Below are 22,465 nucleotides of genomic sequence, written 5' to 3'. Positions count from 1 at the left end.
CAGTGGTGCTAGGTGAGCTAGCAGTAGATAGAAAGAAAAGTGTTCCTACATGAAACTGCTCACAACAAGGTCTGTGGATTTTCTTGAGCAACCAGGTCATGATTTCTGGAAAGAGACATTGCTGTTGAGCTTTCAAATGTATTTTCCTGGCACTTTGAGCACCACAAGCTGAGTGCCATCTAGTTCCATTATATCTGAAAGAAGGCAGACATCTCTACAGCCGTTATCTCCAACATTTGGCAACTCCAAAACAATCTAGATTGATAAACAGCACTTAAAGTATGAGGGAAAATATGTATATTTGATTTTGAGGTGAACCGTCCCTTTAATAAGAGACTTCCTACCAGGTCACCTATGTTTATTAAAGCGTTTACGAGTTGTGGGTGTCGCATTGAATTCATTGATGTTGATTAACATTGAAGCTGCTGTACTGTTTTCAAGTGGGGAAACATGACAAAAAAATCTGGCAACAGAGTCTTCCTCTATAACCATGATAATAAAACTTTATTAGAGCATAATACACATTATTATTCTCATCTGATTGACAGGGAAATCGCTACAATATCAGTCAACACATAACAAATACACAAAGAAGTAAACAACATTACTAATAGAAAAAAAACAATGCTGTTAACTGACTCCATATTCATATGACACCCAGTCCTGTCCAACAAGAGAGACCTCATTCACATTATTTACATTTTCATATCAAATGTGCTACTGCAACATCACAGTAACCTTGTGATTCAAGACCCAGTTTGCATTCAGATGCAGTCGATCTGACGTCAGTGCTGAGTGCTGTAATGAATGTTCAGGTGGTGAAATTGAGCTTGAAGAGAACCGTCTGGGGTGTTGTGACATCGGCCACAGCTAGCTCCTGTCCATCTGACAAGCCCAGCTCTGCATCAAAGGGGAAAAACACATATTATCTGTACATTATCATGAAAGCCAAATGCTACTTTACTGTGGACAGATTGGTGCACCGCTTCTTGTTACCTTTCAAAGTCTTGCAGAGGTTTGGCCTGGTTCGTTCCTCGATGGACTTTACAGACTGGAATAAAAATGTAATCATGGTTCAGTCGTAGGTCATGATAAAATTGCAGGCGAACAAGCACCATGAAGCACTGATTAAATAAAGATTAAATACTATGTATTACCTGCAAATACAGCGTCTTATTCTTCCCTTCCAGAGTTGTGGTGATAGCCGGGGATTTCATTTGTCTGCAAAACATTTATACACAATTTAAACCTAATCATTGTTATTTTCCATAAAGAAGCATTAAATATGTTTTTATCTGAACACTCACAGAGCCGCGTTCTCTGTCAGGTACTCTAAAACCTCCTGTAATTTGGCAGACGGTGGGAACTGGAGGTCTTGGGGCACCTGGCTGCATGCTGAACAGTTTTCCTGATGATAAAAGACGATGCAGAGTAAAACTTTTCATTCTTTGTACTCAAAAATGCTCATTACACAACATCTGGATTAAAAAAAAGGGGGGAACTGTATGAGATGGAACAAATCACATATGCACTGAGGCTGCAAAGTCCAACATTTATAAAGAGGTGGAGTCCTGTAATGAGTTTGTTAATGCAGTAAGGGAGCTCTAAAATAACTGAAATTTAAGGTACAACAAACCTTTCGTTCTGCCTCAAAAGTGTAGGTGTAGAGTCCGTCCACGTCATTGAAGACCAGGTAGTTATTTAAAGGAATATACGCACTGCAAAATAAAATCTGATGTTAAGTTATGTTCATTTGACAAATCAATTAGGATGTGAGATGAAGAATTGTTTTCTGCTCCTAACCTTGTAGCAATTTTAAAAACCTCTGTGGCACAGGCAGCTATGGAGAACAAAGACAAAATTGAAGATAGTAACGTGACTTTCACAGTTGTTTCAGTATAATAAATCAAAAGTGAACATTTGATAAACCCCGCCTCCACGCAGCGATTATGCAATCCAGTCCAATCACGTGCATATGTCAGACACTTTTCCATGGTTACTGTTTCCCAAAGAGTCAGTTAGAAACAATAAAATCTCAATTGGAGACAAAGTTTTCAACCAGCTAACAAAATAAGCATGAACTAGCTAGCTAGTTGTAGCTGATAAAATCTGTTGTCATCTGTTGGGAAAATCAATGGTTGTTGGCTGGATGTAAGAGGCCCGCTTTTGTTTACTTCTACATAAAATTGAAGATCCATAGTTTAAAAATTATAACAAATTTTCAAATTGTAAACCTGTCAATATCATCGTTGTATGAATATGTGCTAAGTGAGAACAGTTGGTTTGACAGGAGCTTAGCCAAGGGGTTCTTTCTTTTGATATTTTAGCAAAGATATGACATAGATGTTTTCATATATTTCCTTTCCGTCAACATCTCTTATCTATGGAGCCAATTAGGAGACATAGGGGAGAAAAATAGATAGATGGGTGACAAGAAAAGTTCACCAGAGGCTGGCAGCAGTTGGACATCCAAAGCAGAAAAAATTAGTAACTCCTGGGGCACTCGACCAGGTTCCCACACGTTTTTACCAATGAATCATCAAAACTTTTCCAAACCTTTATCATATCCATGACTTTATTTAAATAGTTTAAAACAGGTCGGCAGATCATTGGATGTGGCAATAGATTAGCTGAGTGTTGGCTTAAGTTGTTTTGCAGCCATACTGGTAACAGAGCTAACGTTATCTGGACTGGCTACAGCAGGATTGAAATACGCACAGTCGCTTACAGTCTTTTGAGCGGCCTTGCAATTGTCTTGATGCTTTTTTTCCTCTAGCATGGCTGACCGGAGCCGCTTTCCCTGTGTTGCTAGCGTCAGACATTTTGGTAAAGGGCTTACAGCAAGCACAGCAGGGGTTTGCCTCTCTCTTGAGCCATGTATTATGTCATCGAAAGCCAAATAATATTAAACATGCACTTCTTAGAAGTTTGCAGATAAGCAAACTGCTAGCGCTTGCTAACTCTACTCCCTGGCTAGACATTCCCGCCACACACAAGCTCCAAACAGCAATGTGTATCACAAAATACTAGTGACGTTTCAACAGTCATGCAGCACAGAACTAGCTTTTTAACTATTAATATAGGGAAATTGTTTCATGTAACTTTAGACATGTTTTGCGATTTTTATGAACATATTTCAGAGAATATCTCAAACAATGAATATTGTTAGGCTTGGTAGCATATCCATAGTCTACAGCAACCACCATAGCAATGACAGAAAATGCTGCATTCCAATAATGTTTTGCAAGACCTAAAGAATCTTCATAGACACATTTCTGAGGAGACATGTTATTATCATCAGCACTTTGAGACTGAAACTAAAGCAAAGCGGACTGTCTTCGTCTCCATAGCAACAGTGGCGGATGGTTATGGATAATGTAGAGCCTTCCATTATCCAAAACGGACAAAAAAATCTTTATTTATCAGATTCAAAAGGAGAAATTATTGAGACTGATGGCCATAACATTAACCTATCGTACTGCTGGATTATCAAGGATGTTTCCGGGTTTCTGTGTCAAGAAATGTCTTCGATAGGACTGATGCTCAAAGCATCTCATTGCGCTGCAGCCTGGTTTTGTCACAGGAGAAAACAAAACTTTGGCAAAAGCACACAAAAGTTTCTCAGAAGAACACTTACGTATTTGTCTTTTTTTTCCCACCCATCTATTTTTTTTTCCCACCCATGTCCCCTAAGAGCCTCCACACTGAAAAGAAACAGCTACTGTGTCAAAAACTTTTGGGTGTCATACCAGCAATAACAGCATTAGTTGATGCCACAGCAGGAATGATCCTCTTCACAACTCCTACAGCAAAAAACACAGGCAAGAGTTTATTTCCAGCACAGTATTACAAAATTTATGAACTTGAGAGCTGTCAATTATAATAAGAAAGTTTTCTGGGAAAAAAAAACAAACCTGACATTAGCATTGAATAAATTACTGTCTTTAATTCACAAGTTCACCTTGAGTGAGTCGGTATGTCACCCCTGTAATGTTGAACTCTGCAGCTCTTTCCTGGGATCTGTCAAACACCCACTGGATGTGCTCAGGATTGTCTCCATCTAAGCTGGTTTCTGGTTGAGAAAAGGAACCTTTCAGTTAGCTTTCATTGTAATAATATCCACAGGCACAAGGTTAGCTAATGTGATAAGATGTGTTACAAAAAAAAAAAAGCTTACCTCCAAATGGCTTTTCTTTGGGCCACTGTAAGATTCTGGCATATTCAATGCAGTGTTCTGGCAGCCTTGGCATTGACGCAATGGTGCACATGGGGAAGTTAATCTGTGGATGGGAACATTAAGGTCAAGCATAAATACATTTAAAAGGGCACTAGAAGCCCTTTTTCTTCTACTGCACAGTGACGGCCACAGCTTCAATATCAAAACAATAAAAGAAGTGCTTGAAACTGTTCATGAAAGAGCTGAATCCTCAGATTCTTACTTAAAGCATCTATATGTAAGTTTCAGAAAATCTGTGCTATTAGTAACACCTCGCTCTGAAGCAAAAAAAGTGAACTGCAGTCAGTATCCTTTTGCTCGTGCTCACACTCCGTAGGCGCGGGCGAGCACATGGGCATCGGCTAAAACAGTGACAAACATGAGACTGAATGTAATTGATCAACATCCTTGATAGAATGGCAGAAAATAAAATAAATAACATTTAAGTGACATCACTATCTATAACCTCCTGAGACCTGAACTTTTGTTTGGTATGCATTTTTAATGTCCCCTAGCTATTTGGGATCAGTAGGACCTGATAAGTATAAAAAACTAAACATTGCCAACGATAATGAAGTCTCTGTGTCTTCAAATAAGTAGTTTCTAATTACCAGTGTCTTAGCTTGTTACCATTACTAAAATTGGTAAAATTTGTTGGCATATCAAACTGCAAACTTTATTAATCATAAATAAACAAGTTTCAAACATAAAATGTGATCAGGTTTTGCACCTTGTCCATTTTTGTGTTGGGATCAGCTGCAGACTGACTTGGCAGAGACGGCTGCCATCTTGTTTTTACATGCATTAGTGTATTGTGCTCTTACTACCACTAGATGGCACAAAATAAAGTGTCCACAAACGAGTACAACAGGTCTGAGTTAAGCAGAAAGAATAGGTGCAGGAAACCCAAAATATAATGTCCTCATATGAGGACTCAGGGTCACAGGAGGATAATGTTCAGATATTTTATTTGAAATACTGGCTCCATGATATCAGCCAGAGAAAACAAAGGTGGTGAGTCAAAGTGCATTCTCCAAGCCGCCACTGCAAATCTATATAACAGAAACACAGCATGTGTGGACTCTGTGTGGATGCCAGTTATTTTCTGACATTAGCAGTCTCCGTTACTAAGCTAACATTAATTACTGTTGCACACTGTTAGCTCTGTAGCAGAGCTGAAAAGAGCTAAGGCACTCGGAAGTGTGAAATCGCATCCTCTAGATTTTCCTACGAAAATTCATCCCGAGTTCTTCACACAGAAATCAGTCCACAGGCTGTTACAGGCAACCCAGACAGTCTGGGAAAGTGTCATTTTTTTAATTTACATTACAACCCGTCACCCACTCACAACAAAAAGTGAGTAATACATGAACAAAGTTACACACAGAACCTTCTTTACTGTGTGTTTTGGTGTAAAACAGTCACTGCTGTGCTGGTTTTACACGTCCGTCTGCATGTAACACATTATCGTCACATTTTTCTGGCACTGTTTCTTTTCCTGTTCAGTCTGGTAGTTATTACTGCTTATGTTTATGAACCAAATCTTTTTTTCTTCTCTTTTTTTCCCCAAGCAAACAGCTGCTGTTGCAGATGGAAATGTGAAACATCACCTCCTGTGCACCACAGATGCTTTCTCTCAGCAAGAAGACAAGCAGATGTGACACTTTTGTAAAAAGTTAATAGGCTGATTAACTATTCTGTCATATCATTTATTCATTAATAACAAAGGAACTGTTTTGCTGTGTGTAAATGAATCTTGTGAAGTGAAATTAGAGGATAAATTGCTGTTGAAAACTGACCTGTGGCGGGTACAGCTCCAGTGTGCAGTCAATGCACGCAGTCATGCCGGGCAGGATGACACGAGCGTTGCCTTTAAAGCCCTCCGTTCCTCCATCAATGAGGGGGATGATGGAGCTGGGGTCCAGGACTCCGTCTTCATAGCTGAGCAGGGATATCTACAGACAGCAATCACAACTCCCACAGATTACACTCATACTACACTCCTAATATGCAAAGGTTTATCAAGTGAACACAACTCTCAGATCTCCCTTTCCTACCAGCATCCCGTTCATCCAGCGTCTGGCAATGATGGAGTCCAGTCCGCAGACGATGATGTGGAACTCTGCAAAGAGATGAAGGTTTTAAACCTCTAAGGAGCTTTTTCAGTTAAGCTCCGCTGAGGCATAGAAACTGTGAGAAAAAGACTTACGCCTGTAGAACGACTCATCAAAGTCTTGGATCTTTTTAAAGTGACTGCATGTTATTGATAAGGAATAAAAATCATGGTCAGGATATTTTATGAAGTGAGAACCAAACCTGCGTATTTTTACAACTGTTGCTGCAAAGGATACGGAACGACTTTACATCCAGGGATACGACTGTTGACGAAGTCGGCAGCCACTTCTGCCTTTGGTCGTCCAACATCTTTGGGCCTAAATGGATGCATGTAACAGTTACTTACAGGACAAATGAGACGCTGAATGTAATCTGAATTTATCACACTGTTGAACAGAGGCTAAAAAGACTAAGGATGCTTTCAGACCTAGAGTTCGCTTGCTTTGGTCTGAATCACAAACTAATTTTGTCACAAAGCTGCATAATTGCCCAGGCCTGGAAAACAGTTTTTCTAATTCCTAAGTTTTTTAATTTTCCAGGGAATTTCATTACCGTGGCAACCCTTACTCTAAGTCAACGTTTCTTTAATTAAAATAACATCCAACAGTAGCATACAATAACAAAACATTTCAGATACAATGCACTGCACAATGCATAATGATTCAAAAATCCAAAGCTATGAGGTTTCAGCGACAGCAGCGTCCATGGCAACGACCATAGCAACGACAGGAGATGCTGCATTCCAACAATTTTCTGATGAGACCTAAAGAATAATCATATGCACACAGAAATGTCACTGGTCAGTATTTTGAAGCTGAAACTAAAGCAAAGTGGACTGTCTTCATCTGTCATGTTTTGCAGGCTGTGATGTGCAGGTGTAGAGGCAGCTCTGTGTAGGAATGCGTGCTCAGTCGCGCGTCATACTTCTTGCCGTGCTTTCCATGACTTCAAGCTCACTCTGGCCTGCACTCTCACACAGTGGTGAACATTTTAGCTGGGCACACTGCCTGCTCCAAACACCATGAAAAACACTCTTCTTGTATGATTTGTTTTTAGAAATTATGATGTTGTATTTTAGAATACAGTACACACAATAGTTTGGAAACACAAATAATTATCCACACTCTCTTTTATTTTTTCCAACCATACCCAGACCTGGAAATGACTAAAATCAAATTCTTTATTTTTCCATGCTGCGAAAGAACCCTGCTATAAGGAGGTGAAAAAACAACAGTGAAACCTACCTGAAAAGAAACTGCCTGTTGAGGTTGGACACATCAATTGTGTCCATGTCAACCACATGAATGACGCGAAATCCAGACAAGGCCTAATGCACAAAAAGACCAAGTAAGAACTTATCTAAACAAGATAGTTTGTTGGCTCAACTTGTATTTCACTAAACACTTCAATATAACATTATCATTTCCTACCAGATTTTTGAGGAGTTCACATCCAAGTCCTCCTGCACCAATGACCAGAATCTTGCATGTCTCCAACAAGAACTGTAATGACTGAGAAGAAACAAACACCGCAATGTTTAAAGAATAAAACTGCGCTGTGGTTGAAAACATCAGTATCACCGGACAGTATGATGCTACAAGCTTTAATCACACAAAGTCACCTCAGTGCTTGGCTCAAAGTCAGGATGGGTGAACGGGCCGGGTCTCTCTAAAAACTTCTTGACATGATTCCACCGGCCATCCCAGTCACAACCGCCGTCCCTGTGTCCGCCATCTACAGCCATTCTGGACAACAACACATCAAGATACACTGAATTTGCACTACAAATAAATTAGGCCATGTATCCCTTATTACATGCAGCTTTTATTTTCAAGGAAGACATTTCCTGAAGGCAGTAAAAAGAAAGCACTTTGGTGTATTAATAAATACAGGACCTTACAGAGAAAAAACCATTCTGGCCACCATTCTGGATTTCATCTGCCGTGCAAAATGACTGCAAATAAACTAGAGACTTAAACTGCTATTGATCAATGAGTTACGGTAACCCAGCAACCTGCAACCTCCCCAGGTTGGTCATATGAGCTAACATCACCAGAACTCACTGTGAAATCTTGTTATTTGGCTGTAATGGCACATCTCTATTAACCCCTTAGGGTTGCACTTGTTGTCTCTGACTGATTGCTGGGACAGTGGCTCCCGACCTGAGAGTCAGGACCCCAACAAGGGGTTAACAGATGGTCACAAAATGATTCTACGTAGGAAATAATGAAAAATTAATTCGGCTACACAAAATGATTTCTTTCTGACTTTTATGCAATCGTTTTGCAGTCAAAACACTGTTACAGAAAAAAACCCACTCTTTAAGCAAGATTTATGCTTGTGCATCAGCTCTAGGCAGGGTCTACACCATAGCCTATGCACATAGCCTACACTGTGTAAACATTTATACTTTTATGGTGGTATGTTAGCGTCACTCTGCAGTTACACCTCCAAAACGCAAGTACACAAATCAGCTTCACTATAACTCGCAGCATTCACAGACAAAGCATTTGTCTTTATCTGGACACATTTTTCCCATAAACACAACATGCTAATGTTTTTAGCACAAGCCTATGGCATTTTACATTGTTTAAATTAGCCTAGTGGCTAGCAGACTTTTCCTCTACTCATATGAAGCCAGGGACAACAGCAACATATAACAAAGGTAACGTTAAAAAATTCGGCTCCATTACAGCTCACAAGGTTCACTGACAAAACAACTGTTTTATACTAAACATGTTTTCCCAAACAAATACAACATGGTAACGTTATTAGCACAAGCCTGTGGAATTTAACACTGTATAAATTAGCCTAGCGACTAGCGGAGATTTCCTGTACTCATATGAAGCCAGGATAAATCACACACAAAAATGCTATTTTGCTATTAAAATGCTATATTTGAGGAGGCTTTATTGGCTTCACAATGTATTGTTTCTTATCTGTTAAATTAAAGTAAATATTAGGTTCATTTCCACTGAGGGAAGTGGTTTCCGCTTTCAAAAACAGAAGTCTGCCTCACCACAACATGCAGTTACATTTCTGGGAAGGTGCATGTCAGGCTACAGTGAAGGGCACGACATTTTACAGTCTATGGTTTAACATCTCACATCTCAGAGACTTGCTATCAGTCGACACACAGCAAAAGTTACTCTCTATTGATGGGTCACAGGCAAAGAAAGAAAGAAGAAGCTGGGAACCACCGTACAAACAGACACTAACAGATGCAACCGATGACAGCGCAGGAAATTTATAGGAAACAAGACTTATATCTAGGGTGGCCGAGAATCTTAATAAACATATGTTGTGTCCCAATTCTAGATACTAAACAGTGTAGTGCATTGTTTTTGCAGCTAGAATAAAAGAGACAGTTTAATTTACTGTAATATACCTACAGAATATTATACAATAAATTGAACAGTACACCACGACACACATCGCCTGCAAATTTAGATTACCACTGTCAATTAAACTGTCTCCATGAAACTGTTTCACCATTATTATGTTTTTCAGCTGTAAGTTTTCTGTGTCTTTTTTGTGCATTGCATTGTGGGACACAAATGTACACTTATGAGCCAAGTGGGTTTTTTTTAATACATTTCTGACTTGTGTCAATTTCCAAAGCACTAAGTTACATCCTTATAAGGGTTAGTATGTGGTATGGAAATGGTCCACAGCTTTAATGTGCTGGTCATTCCGGATGTGTCTTTTAAGGAGGCTACGTGATTGGTGCAGTGCAGGGTTTCGGCATCATGTCTTGACACTATGAATGGACACACTGTGTAAATGAATGAACAGTACAAACAGCTAACTGGGTTATTATCGTTGTCCCTTGCTAAAATTATTATTTCCATGTCTCCTGGCCCAGGAGTCGCTGCTCACAGTGCAACGCAAACCTGCTGCCAGTCAAACAGAGACCTTTATTTAGCATTCGTCACTAACTTCTCAGTCAGGTCCTCTATTCGCCTTCTTTTCTTCTCCCTGCAACAACAAAGTAAAACAGGGTTCAAGCATGTCGGCTTAGCGACCAAAGGCTCGAGTTTAACTACGGTAAAATCTTATTTTTCGTCCATTGAGACTTACGGCTCCTCGGCATCCGCCATACTTTCACGGTCCCATGTCCCCGATTGTATCTCATGTGTTTCCGAGTGTCAAAGCTGCACCCAGCGGCTGCATACAGCCACAAAGACCAGAAACAACCCTGCTGCTTCTCAACAAACCAAACTGTAAGCTTACATCAGCCATTAAAGTTTGGCTATGAATAGCATATAAGTGTCATATCAGATTATTTGAAAATTATATCCACCAAAGCAGCATGACAGGAAGTGTACTACTTTTTTTTTTTTTTTTTTTACAAGATAATGTGCACACTCTATTGTATTTATTATCGATAATATTTTTATTTATTTAATTAGTTATTCATTTAAGAAATATAAAAAAAATAGAAGTTTATTTCATGACATTTTTTAAAACAGGGTCTGTATTAAAATAATGCGCTGTCTGTGGCCTATTTCACAATTTACACATATTTAAATACACATTTAAAGACAATTATCAAAACAATTTTCCTAAAAGGAATTCAAACTCCTGATTCTCTTTTAACAAAATGACTAAATACATATCTGTATGTAAAATTAATAGTTTCTTTCAACCATCTTAATCAACACCCCAGTGCTTATTTATTTTAATGTCTACATCTTTGTTTTAATAACTTTCATGAGCTATTAATTTCTTTCATATGTTTTATTTTACTTTGAATACAGATTACAATATTGATATAATATAACTGACCGAACTGCAAAACAGAAATGAATAATAATGAAAGACAAACAAAATAATTGTGGCCATTCAGGAATTAATGTACACAGATATACGTAAAGACAAAGGGCCTGGCCAACTTTACAGCATTCCATTTATTTTTTATTTGTTTTTATTTATTTATTTATTTTTATAGAATTATCTCATTTGGAAATGCTGGAAATATTGGGCTAATTTAAAAGAAAAAAAAACTATATTTGTGAATATAATATTTAGCCAAAATAATTATTGTCCCAAACTACTACTTTCTTGTCCTCCATTTGCACACCAACCTTTATATTTTTCATAATTTAGAATCATAATATTCTGAGCATTTTAAGTCAACCAATATCGAAAAAGAAATCCCAAAATGCCCTAGTTAAATTACAAGAGAAGAAAACATGTTCTAAGGTTTCAATGTTTGTGTTAAATTACAAATATTGTTGTGTATGAAATAAGGTAATTACATTGCAACAAGTACAAATATTTAAATCATAATCAAAACATTTGGTAAAAGAAGTCATTATATGTGAAAATCTCATTTAATATTTTAAAGTGAACTTCTTTAGCCTTGGGTGGAACTGGGAGAGACAGAGAGGTTTCTGGTTCATGTTTAAACTGTCATATTACTGCTGTATTCTTGGCGCATAATGTCCTCGCTTTGAGGGTGATGGGAAACAAACCGAGGTGAGAACATTCCTTAATAATTTGTACATTTTTAAATCTAATAAACTACGTTCATTTTTATTCAATTAAGGTGCACCTTGGTATTCCCTTGAATCCTCACGTTGGTGGTGCTGCTGCTGCTGCGCATCCACAACGCAAACTCACACTCAAAAGACCTCTTCGAGATCCCAAGTATCGCGAGATCCTACGCGAGAGTACGGCTTGTCTGATGGTCCTCCCTTCACGCTCAGACGGCGATCAGCTGGCCTGTCAAAATATTACGCAGCGCGTGTGGTTATGTTTGTGTTCGTGTGTCGCTGCACTACACGTTGAAGACATGGCAGCCAAAATGGAGCTCGCGCCCCTTAGACCGTGGGATGACTTCTTCCCCGGGATGGACCGGTTCGCCAAACCCGAGTTTGGAGATTTAACGAAGTGGAACAACAGAGTCATCAGTAATTTACTGTACTACCAGACCAATTACTTCGCCGTGGCCGTGGTGGTTTTCCTCATCGTGGGGTGAGTCCTAACATCATGCTAGCATCTCAGCTAGCATCTCTGCCCCTCTGCTTAATTAGCCTGCATACCTCTTCATCCACACCCATCATGACCACACAGGCTATTTCCGTAACCTTTGGTGTTGTGCCAACAGTTAAAGCTCTGTAACTCTTGGTAGCCTCTGACATTTACACATTTAGCTTCCTGTGTTTGCCTGCAGCACTTAGTTACATATTTATTCGTGTTCAGTAACGTTAGTATCAACCATCAGTAATAACAACACTGTAGCTAGCTTAAATGTATGTGCCAGTACTATACTGTCAACGCAAACGGCTAACCACAGTCTCTTTATTTAAAATAAACGTCACTTACCCGGATGTTGAGTGTTTTTGAGAATCACTGATAAGATCAGGAGCTCCTACAGTCACATATCACTGCTGCCAGTTGGTCTTGATTTTACATACATCAGGCTGCATTGATAGTTTCTTTGAATAGAGCATGATGAAGTCATGAGTATAGGCCTTACTGCAGGCATTTGCCCTCTGGCCAGGGTGTAAGCTATTGTTCCTGTTACCACCAGGTTGTGCTATTTAAAACAATGCTCACACCCACTGGGGCACATGCACATTATTGTCACTTTTCATGTCCCAATATTCAGCTTCATGAACCCATTTGGCATGTTCCTGGGAGGAGCCGTGGTGACTCTGGTCTTCATGGGTTCAGTGTGGGCAGGAGAGAACAAGGCCATGGTCAAGAACTTCAAAAGGAAGAACCCCACGCTGTTTGTCATCGGGGTGATGGTGACCAGTTACTTTCTGCTGTCACTGTGTGGGGGCGTCATGGTCTTCATCTTTGGAATCACCTTCCCTTTGCTGTGTAAGTCACAGGGTTTTGGGTTTGCTGTCAAAAAGGGAATGGAGAATTATAATATGATATCACTCCTTATATGCCACATAGTGCACTACATTTACTGTCCCCCAATTTTATTGACTATTACGCACTTTATAGCTCCCTAAAACATTCCCCCAATAGAATGAAGAATAGTTCATGGCATGTGCAAACTGGAGTTTGCTTAGTTGTCATGGAGATGGTTTTTAATTGTTACCACATGCATATGGAATTTCAGTCATATGACAACACTAAGCTGCTGTTTCCAACATCAATAATGAACATTCAAGTCTGACTCTGTCCTTTTTACGTTTATGTTTTAGTTAACCAAGCTTACCATGACATCACCAGGTGCTTGACCTGGTGAATTTAAAATACACATAACTTACATCATCATATAAGTCTTAAAAGGCATTTAAGTCTTTTTTTTTAAAGGGCCTTAAGTGGTATTAAAATGTCTTAAATATGCTAAAACATGGGAAGTAGGATTTTATAATTGTTTTTCTAATGTTGCATTGTAGTATTATGAAACAAGTGGTAACATTTTTAATGATTATTATTTATGTTTTGTTATTTACTTTTTATTAGGCTTTACATTTTGTCAGCTGCACACGAAAACACACTTAAAGTGAATTAAAATTAAAGAAAACAAAATCTCGGAGAGGATCCTTTTTAAATAGAAAGTAAAAACTACATATATCCATATACATACACATACACACACACACATTAACGCACTCTTCCATATACATACACATTCTAGTCAACCTGATTCTACACTGAGAGGAAAAGGAAATTATTTTAGCTTAAGAAACATGCCTATTACATATTACTCCTATACAAAATCAGGAATTATAATTGATACATGTGTAAGCCACTTTGACCAATATTTATTAAAAGTATCAATTTGGGTTTTTACTTTAAATGTAATTCTCTCCATCCTCTATATGTATATTTAAAAAAAAAAAACAAATGTCTCTTTCATTAACATCGCACAGATCAGATTAGCAGAACCGGGATGCTCAACAGAGGATCCACTGTCTGCTGTACTCTGGACGACATGGGGTAGAGCAAATTCAAGGGAAACTGGCATCTAACCAAGGCTGTGCAGCACGGCTGAAACTGGTACAGGTTCAAACTCAGCAGGACAGGAGTCATGGCAAAGGAAATGTGCCAGCAAACACCAGGCATTTCCCAAACAAGTCAGCGCGATAGGAATCATGGCAAAAGAAACCCGCCAACAAATGCCAGGCAAAAACTGATTTTGTAGGTTTTTTTAAGAAATGATTGGGGAAAAAAAGAGCACAACAACAAAAAAAGCAATGTTCCATTTTTAAATAAACATTCAGGCAAAATTTCCCCTAAGTACTTATTTTTTCTTCAATTTTGGTTTTTCATAAAATTGGCCTTAAATTTCCTTTGTAGTGGTTTTAAAAAGTCTTAAATCTAACTTGCGTGAAGCTGCAGGAACCCTGTAATAATAGAACATGGAAAAACTGAGCTGTCAGTCATTTTTAATTGTACTCTTCGGGTTCCCACACACTCCCACTTGTAATTTAAGGGCTTGGCCCTTGTAAAATTAAATTTAATTTTGAGGAATCACATACACAGTCCTTTCTCTCTGTCTGTGTCTTCTGCAGTACTGTGAATTTGAAACAAAAATGCAAAACATTTGAGACATCACGTAAGCTCGTGGGTAAATTCTTACTTGTATTTAGCTTCACAACAGTCACATTTAACAGATGTAACAAAGATATTGTGTCTAGAAACTACCTGAAGTTCAAGTACCCATAGATGTAGTGCTTGGCCCAGTCTTATGAGTATTTTAACTTGTGTTCCCTACAGTATACTGCAGACTCTCACTGACTAATGTTATACGATAAACAGTTAAAGGGGCTGGTGAGTCACACAGGGATGGATAGCTGAGGTTGCTCTGTGGGTGAACAAGTTTTTTCCAAACGCTCTCTCACTCTGACTCACTGTAGGGATTGAACAGCGTGTACGGTGTAACTGACATGCATTCACTCATGACACAGATTGTAAAATAAAGTCAGTGTTACAGAGCGAGCTGTGTTGTAGTTCAGATGTATAGTTTGGGATTTTCTACAGTTCCTTAAATACCTCGTGAGTCAGGCTGTTGGCAGAGTGGTTTGGATAATTGATGGGTTGGATCGGTAAAGCAACTGTAGCAGCGCTAACATCATGGCGGACAGATGAGGCAGTTTGATCGCTTCCCAGGAGGCCTGCCCACTGCCGCCTGTGTTGAAGGGTTGCTATGGGTTGTTGATTTGGACAGAACTACATTTACTGGCTGATGTCATGCATTCAGTATCTGCCTGCCATGGGAATAAAAGACACGCCGATCCTTACACCTGCTTTAATGTCTGCGTTGCAACAGTATCACATTTAGTTTACTCAGGGTGTGTTTCAGAGAAAATCATCTGTCAAGTCTGAGAATTTATGTTCTTATTTTCTTTGTTTTTCTTGTAGTAATTCTGATCCATGCCTCTCTGAGACTGCGCAACATGAAGAACAGACTGGAGAACAAGATTGAGGGTGTGGGGCTGAAGAGGACCCCCATGGGTGTCATCATGGACCTCCTGGATCAGCAGGAGGAGAAAATAAACAAGATTCAGGATTTCATCGAAGGCAAACTGAAGGAATAAGAAGCTAGCCAAACGTGTGCCAAGGGGAGTTCAGTGTCATACAGTATGGATTAAAATTTCCATAGCATAGTACCATGTGTCAAGTTTTATCCCCCTTATACACGTAAAGTTACTGATGTTTGCATTCCCATACTTTATACCCATTTTACTTACCTATCTTTTGTGCAACTGTACTCACAGATGGGTTGTAACATTAGAATGAGATTTGCACAATCGCAGCGTGGATTGGATGTTGAAAGGCAATGGGCACCAAAGGTTACCAAAGGTCATTCCTGTGTCAAAGAGTGTTCCAAAAACAAATCATTTGTCGCACTTTGTTCCCCATGACGACTGAGTATTTATTTCAGCAAAATGAAGCAGAATGTCTCGACACAATATCTAACGCTGTTGTGTTTGTTCTAAAGTAGGAATCAGAATCTTTCAGTTTGCTACCTCAGTACAAGCATGGTTGATTTACCCAACACCCAGTGAACTGTTAACTGCTTACTGAACAGCAATAACTCCCATCCTGGACCTGTATGAGTACTGGTTTGAGACCAGTTTACTTCTTGTGTAGACCTGGTTATATGGCCTGACTAATAAGAGTTTAAATATTCCTGTTCTCAAAAAAATGTGTGCACACAGTCTCTGACCGTCCAGGCTGGCCTGAGTGTTTCCCCTCTGATCACAGCTATGCAATATTGAAAAATGAATGGCAAGTGCAGCTTTATTGTTTGAATATTATGTCATGATATGTACATGTTTGTTGTTATTTCTGATGCGTCTTTATTTTCATAATATAGCATGCAGCAAATGTATAAAATGACTACAGGATAAGTACAGAATTTTGGCAGTGACACTAATTTTTGATTAAATTAATTAACTTACCCAGGTTGTTTTCCCCGTTTAAATCCACATTCCTTGTAAAAAAAAAAATTATAATAATAAAATAAAAAATCTAAATTATATTTATCATCTGTAATGTTAAATGTTCATTTGATACCGTCACTCCTGATAGAAAGAGCAGTTGTTTCCTGCTACGTCTCCACACGTGCACTAACTGCAGTTTGTGCATGCTACCTTCACAAACGGCAGTTCACAAAGATTGTTTATGTTAGTGGATGCGACATGATATATTCTCTGTTTTTATGTGACTTTTTCATTCTTGGAAAGTGATTAAATCACAGAACTGGAAGTGAAACATGGCTGTCCTCCATAAAAATAAAGATAACCTGAATTATGTTGCAGTCTTTTCCCAAATGAGTCTCCGTGTGACTATGTCGACATCACAAAGTCAAGTTCTTATCATTTTTGGGGTTAAATATTTATGTGAAACAGAGAAGTGTAAATGTAGACCACTCATGAAACAAATGTTAAGCTTATTTATAACACTACTGAATAGTAAAGTAATGAATATCCCTCCAGGACTGTACACACTGTTGTTTTATTCAGTTTGACTAACTACCTGCATTGCATCAGTTTATCAGGATCATGACTCATCTCCCTTGAAGTATTTTTTTTTTTTCATATCGGCACCTTGAAGAATCACAAAAGGAGGGTTACTGCAATGATACTGAAAGTTTTACACAGTTATTTCATTTTAATTTTAAAAAAAAAAAGAAAAAGGAAGAAGAATCCCCGGGCAAATTGTGGAAGATTTTTTTTATAGCAAAATGCAAATACATTGAACAAGTTTGCTCTGAAATAAATCAGCTAGCATTTAATCAAACAAACCTACTTACATTTTTCTTTTTCTAGCATTAAGAAATATGTGAGCACTGGCTATAGCGAATGATGAAATACATAATACCATACACTTTAATGTAAATTAAATATACTGTAGGGTGTTTTGAGTTAGTGTTTATACCTTTACTGTTGCATGTTCCCAAGGAGTGTGATAACATAAGAGTGGAACAACAACCAGGCAAAATTTTCAATGTGTAATGAAAGTATGGTTCACTCTTATTTGCACAGTTCATTTGAGAATACGTGTTAAATAAACATACAGTATGGTGAAGAGAACAAACAGCTGAAGTTGCCGCCTCAGAGGAGACTCGTTTCGCTTGATTCCAGGACTTTAGGGAGCGGCACCTGCAAGCAGCAACAAAGGACAGAACAAAAAGATGACTTAGAGAGTGGTGGACAGTAATTATAGATAACAGATAGTAAGCTGTAAAACAAATTATGATAATTTAACACATTCACATGTCGCAAATGTTCGTCTGTTTTAAGAGTTTTAACACCATCAACTGTAACCCTTTTTATCAATTAAAGGTCCAGTGTGTGAGATTCAGGCCTGAGTCACACTGCCTGTGTGTGCAACGTGAGTGTTGCGGAACATCTTGTATTTTTCGATGAATGTTACATGGTTCGAGCAGCCACACTGCCCTCATGCTGCTGAGCTGCGGAACAGCTAGAGAACAGCAGTCTTGCCCATTTTTTCCACATAATGTGCACAACTTCAGCAAAAACACTGAAAATAGTCTTTTGATAATCATATTGACATCGTACCACATTTTACTACAGTTTCAATGTCTTTATCACAGATGCAAAACAATCTCTTCCTTTTTTCGTCACCCTTTCCTGTTTCTGTTTCAAAATAAGAGCCCTGCGACACCATTTCTGTCAGATTCCCATAGATTTTAATGATAACTAGATACCAGTTGCCAAGATGGCACCTATTCTTTCCAATGGAGTTGCTCTGAGAATATAGTTCTCTATAGTTCTCCCGTCGGCCCAGTCCACGAGTTCTGCCTTGGGTCATAGACTTTACATTGTGATGACAGCACTGATTTCTTTTTCTCTTCTCAGTTTGAGGAAAGTTTTACCAATATACAACCACCATGGCTCACAAACTCAGAACAGAAAGAGTCATAATGGACCTTGTTTGCAGTTCAGGGTGTCCTGTCAACAGTTTAACAGACATCTCTTTTATAATGGTGGACAATTACAATGGCAATGGCTGGGTGTTAGGGGGCTACACTGAATTACAGAAATACAATAAATATGTTTTTCTTGGTGTATATTTGTCTGGAAATAAGAACTGTTGTGTTTTAAATACTTTAGAATGAGCCGTTTAAATATACATAGGGAGTCTCTCCAAGGAGATCATCATGTTGAACCACCATGTTTCTGCAGGAGCCCTGAACAGACAAACCAAACACTGGCACTAGAGCAGTGGTTCCCAACTGGTCCAGCCATGGGGTCCAGATTTCTTCTTAGTCATTAGTTCAAGGTCCACACAGTTTAATATATTTAGTGTCATACTTGTGTTTGGCCATGTCCTCAAGCTAGTTTGCTGTCTCTGTCATGTAGCTGTCAGTGTCCTCACTGTACAGCAGGAAGCAGCACTTCAAAATAAAAGCTCTATGCCAGAAATTCACTGTACTTAAAAATAAAGTGTGTTTTTTACAAACTTGACACATTTGTAGGTCACTTGCGGTCCATTCAGAATGGACCCACAACCCACTTTTGGACCGAGACCCACCAGTTGGGAACTACTGCTCTTAATAGATCTGTTCACATTTACAAGTTTTCATATTGCAAACATATTTTTTCAGATGTGAAACTGCACTTTATTGAGTGTTTTTACTGGTTCAAATCACCAAGTCTATTGTTTTGGAGAGGAAGAGACCTCTGCAGACAATAAATGATGAAGGAATTCTAATCAGGAGAAGTTTGAGCTGGTTGCAGTCTGCAATCCTCACTGCTAAATACCACAGAATCACCCTAAATCTCACACACTGAACCTTTAATGGTGTATGAAAGTAAAATGAAGAAAATATAAGTTAATGAAACCTGTTTTGTCTTCTTCTAAATTAGGGATAGATGTGTTCACATATACATTCAGGCTACATATATCTGCTGTGGGTTTATATGTCACATAAGCTGCTGGAGTCTCTGTAACTCTTCCTTACCCTGAATTCCTTCACCAAGCCTTCAGGAGCTGCTAAATTATCAAAGACAATTTTATTTAGTTTCAGCTGGTTGCAATCTGCAATCCTCTCCACTAGGTGTCACTAAACGCCCCTAGATCTTACATACTCTTCCTTTAAAAAAAACTTGTCAAACTGTGTATAGGCTTGCTCCTATACACAGGATCCCAACTTCATCCTTGGATACTCACAGATTTGAGATAGGCCACATTGCTCTTCTTGATGTCACTCAGGAGTTGATCACGGGGTGTGAGGTCAACCTTAGGTGGCTCTCGTCTGCGAGGGACGGGCTTCAAAGTCTTAATCAGGGCACTCAGGTTTGGTTTTTCATCTGTCACCTCTCCACTGCCTCCATGCTTCACTTTTGGAGTCTTCCTCAGTTGGAAACTTGGCCTCTCTGGTGCCTTGTTATCCCTTGGGTCTAGGTCCAGAAAAGGGTCGCGTTTCTTGGGAGTCCTCTTGAGCTGGACGCCCTTCAGTGCATTTGCTGGTTCAGCGCTGGGTTGTTTGGCAGTGCTTTTGTGTTTGAGCTTCTTCTGAGGCTCTGGTTGTTCTGGCTGGTGGTGCGTTTGAGGTACGGTGCTCAGATCTGACGAGGGGGGGATGAGCCCATGCTCCTGCAGGACCTCTAGAGGTGGTATGTACCCGAGCATCTGAAGTAAACCAGGAGGCAGGTTTAGACTGTTCTCATACATCTGCATCAGCTCTCTCTGCTCCTTTGCCTGCTGCTGCTTCTGTTCCTCCTTCCTCAGCTGCCTCTGGCGGTCAAGATTCCTGGTTAAAAGGTTGGTCACCACCATCCTGGGCCCCGGCTGCTCAAAGTGGTAGCCCATCTTCAGGAGGGTGTTGTTGGCCTTAAGCAGGCGTGAGATCTCCATCTCTGCATGGTGACCCAACATGTGCCTCTGGTTGTGAAAACGCAGCTCTGTGAGAGTCTCGTTGAATTGGAGGCAGCGAATGATGGCGACGATGCCCTTTCCGGTTATGAAGTTGGACTCTATATTCAAAGTCGTGATGCTGCGATTCTCTCGTAACATGTTGGCCAGGTTGAAAGCTGTGTTTTCATCAGCGCCGGTGTTGGCTAAACTGAAGGTTTTCACATGTTTGTTCTTCTTCAGGGCGTTGACGTAGTCCAGAAGCATCTCTTTGGGAATGTTTTCGATGTTGTTGAGGTTTATCTCCGTGACAGACGGGTTGTTGTTGCGGATTTTGTCCAGTGTTGTCTCCAGGTTTGTCTCATTTCCTGAGGGTCTTGATGTCATCTTTATATTATTGAGCGCCAGCTTCGGAATATTTAATTTGTTAATTTTTTTCTCTTCTTTCGGCGGGAGCTTATCATTGATTTCCTTTATCTCTGGCTCCTCTTCAGGAAGTGATGAGTCTGTAGTTTTAATTTCCTCTTTCTCTTCCACTTGTGATGGGCTGTGTTTTGGGGCTGAGCTCTGACTCGTTTCCTTTTTGTCTGAAATGGGCTGTTCGTTATCTGTTTTGTTTTCTGGTACTTTTTCTGTTTTAGTGTCAGGAGGATCAGCATGTTCGTCTGTGTTTACAGGTGACTTCACCTCTTCCTTATCTTTCACATCCACCCCTTTGTCCTTTTCGTCCTTTTCATCCTTTTCATCAACCTCTTCAACGATTTCTTCAATGATTTCCTCTATAATTTCCTCTCCATCTACACCATCTACAGCTTCTTCCTCAATGACTTCCTCTATCACTTCATATTCCACGTCTTCTTCTTCATTTTTCTTTTCAGTTTCGTCTCTCAAAGTTTTCTTTTGAAAACAACATCAGACCAACATTAGAATTATTCCAAACACTTAACTTTACTTCTATTTCACAAGCCGAGTGTAAAGAAAAATGAATATTGTTAATGGATCTGTACCCAAACATTTGGGAGTTTGATCTCTTACCTCACTGGGCAGCAGAGTAGCAGGCACTCTTTCCTCCTCAAGCATACGTTTGGACTCTTTCTCCCAGTAGAGGTAACCAACCAGGGATCTGTGGTCGAATGTCCCTGTCGGAAGCTTCTCCGTCTGGTCCTTCTGTCTCTGTCCCACCGGTACTGTCTCATCTGGGGCAATGATAACATCCATCTCACTCTGGAGCTCCTTAAGCTCCTCAGGTGAAAGCATAGCAAGGAGCTCATCCTCGTCAATATCCTCCTCATTGATATCCTCAAGATCTTTAGTGTCTGACATATTTGCGGCGCTTCTTTCGTCTGCCGTTATCAAAAGGAAGAGTAACTTGTGCCCAATCTATCTACGACTCAGGTCAGATCAAACTGAGTAGCCTCTAACTTTGAGTTCAGCTAGGCACCGTGTGCTCCTACTGCATGTGGAGTCTAAAATTAAACCCTGTGAACTGCATGGAAGATATTTAAGGTACAAGCAAGGGAGACATGCTAACATTCTTCTTTCAGCCCCTGCTCAGCTGGCCCGGCCATCAGGATCTTTGGGATGACAGCTGGTTCAGGCAAAGTAAAGTGTGGGACTGACAGCAGCAGGTGGACCATTTTCACAGGGCTGGCGGTGGAGTGGGCGTGGAAAGTCTCGACTGCGCACAGAGCTCCTCCCAGTCTGAGCTCATCACCTCTGAAATGCTGCACAACAAACACGAGAACGAGCTGGAAGAGGTAATTAAGAGGCAATTTGTTATTGGGGAAATGGATACGGTCTTCGAGAGGACATTTCCTCTGTCTGAGTCTTTTT

The 22,465-nt window shown here is 39.6% G+C and overlaps 3 protein-coding genes across 5 annotated transcripts; 1 reads left to right on the top strand and 2 right to left on the bottom strand.

The window, feature by feature from the left end:
• Positions 1 to 483: 483 nt before the first annotated feature.
• Positions 484 to 12,846, bottom strand: LOC125891409 (NEDD8-activating enzyme E1 catalytic subunit-like). 3 transcript variants are annotated; one of them, XM_049580684.1, is made up of 18 exons: positions 10,412 to 10,491; positions 10,271 to 10,309; positions 7,953 to 8,076; positions 7,762 to 7,842; positions 7,576 to 7,658; positions 6,568 to 6,648; positions 6,426 to 6,469; positions 6,274 to 6,338; positions 6,016 to 6,171; positions 4,178 to 4,280; positions 3,962 to 4,072; positions 3,750 to 3,803; positions 1,804 to 1,840; positions 1,637 to 1,718; positions 1,308 to 1,408; positions 1,158 to 1,221; positions 997 to 1,051; positions 484 to 900 (listed from the first exon to the last, which is right to left on the bottom strand). In XM_049580684.1, the coding sequence occupies exons 1-18, from the start codon at positions 10,429 to 10,431 to the stop codon at positions 812 to 814; spliced, it is 1,389 nt and encodes a 462-aa protein (XP_049436641.1). In that variant the 5' UTR covers positions 10,432 to 10,491; the 3' UTR covers positions 484 to 811. The 3 variants fall into 3 exon arrangements, with proteins under 3 accessions (XP_049436641.1, XP_049436643.1, XP_049436642.1); XM_049580686.1 differs by having other exon boundaries at positions 10,247 to 10,309; positions 10,412 to 10,439; XM_049580685.1 differs by lacking the exons at positions 10,271 to 10,309; positions 10,412 to 10,491 and adding an exon at positions 12,662 to 12,846.
• On the top strand, positions 12,028 to 17,082 carry LOC125891413 (PRA1 family protein 3-like). The gene is made up of 3 exons (XM_049580697.1): positions 12,028 to 12,310; positions 12,948 to 13,165; positions 15,668 to 17,082. The coding sequence occupies exons 1-3, from the start codon at positions 12,129 to 12,131 to the stop codon at positions 15,841 to 15,843; spliced, it is 576 nt and encodes a 191-aa protein (XP_049436654.1). The 5' UTR covers positions 12,028 to 12,128; the 3' UTR covers positions 15,844 to 17,082.
• Positions 17,083 to 17,465: 383 nt separating this feature from the next.
• Positions 17,466 to 22,077, bottom strand: lmod3 (leiomodin 3 (fetal)). Its single transcript, XM_049580676.1, has 3 exons — positions 21,668 to 22,077; positions 19,949 to 21,529; positions 17,466 to 17,913 (listed from the first exon to the last, which is right to left on the bottom strand). The coding sequence occupies exons 1-3, from the start codon at positions 21,953 to 21,955 to the stop codon at positions 17,866 to 17,868; spliced, it is 1,917 nt and encodes a 638-aa protein (XP_049436633.1). The 5' UTR covers positions 21,956 to 22,077; the 3' UTR covers positions 17,466 to 17,865.
• Positions 22,078 to 22,465: the final 388 nt, after the last annotated feature.

This window comes from Epinephelus fuscoguttatus, linkage group LG7, assembly GCF_011397635.1.
Source record: "Epinephelus fuscoguttatus linkage group LG7, E.fuscoguttatus.final_Chr_v1".
NCBI classification, from domain to species: domain Eukaryota; kingdom Metazoa; phylum Chordata; class Actinopteri; order Perciformes; family Serranidae; genus Epinephelus; species Epinephelus fuscoguttatus.
The sequence above is the reverse complement of the archived record's forward strand: the minus strand, read 5'-3'. Positions and strand labels throughout refer to the sequence as shown.

Excerpts from the sequence above, each read along its gene's own strand:
- LOC125891409 (XM_049580684.1), bottom strand. The coding sequence starts at position 10,431 with ATGGCGGATGCCGAGGAGCC. Across the intron at positions 3,804-3,961 it reads GACATACCGACTCACTCAAG|GAGTTGTGAAGAGGATCATT; the intron begins GTGAACTTGTGA and ends TTTTTGCTGTAG. Across the intron at positions 1,409-1,636 it reads CTTTTGAGGCAGAACGAAAG|GAAAACTGTTCAGCATGCAG; the intron begins GTTTGTTGTACC and ends TTTTATCATCAG.
- lmod3 (XM_049580676.1), bottom strand. The coding sequence starts at position 21,955 with ATGTCAGACACTAAAGATCTTGAGGATATCAATGAGGAGGATATTGAC. Across the intron at positions 21,530-21,667 it reads CTACTCTGCTGCCCAGTGAG|AAAACTTTGAGAGACGAAAC; the intron begins GTAAGAGATCAA and ends TGTTTTCAAAAG. Across the intron at positions 17,914-19,948 it reads ATGTGGCCTATCTCAAATCT|GTGCCGCTCCCTAAAGTCCT; the intron begins GTGAGTATCCAA and ends TGCTGCTTGCAG.
- LOC125891413 (XM_049580697.1), top strand. The coding sequence starts at position 12,129 with ATGGCAGCCAAAATGGAGCTCGCGCCCCTTAGACCGTGGGATGACTTC. Across the intron at positions 12,311-12,947 it reads GTGGTTTTCCTCATCGTGGG|CTTCATGAACCCATTTGGCA; the intron begins GTGAGTCCTAAC and ends CCCAATATTCAG. Across the intron at positions 13,166-15,667 it reads AATCACCTTCCCTTTGCTGT|TAATTCTGATCCATGCCTCT; the intron begins GTAAGTCACAGG and ends TTTTTCTTGTAG.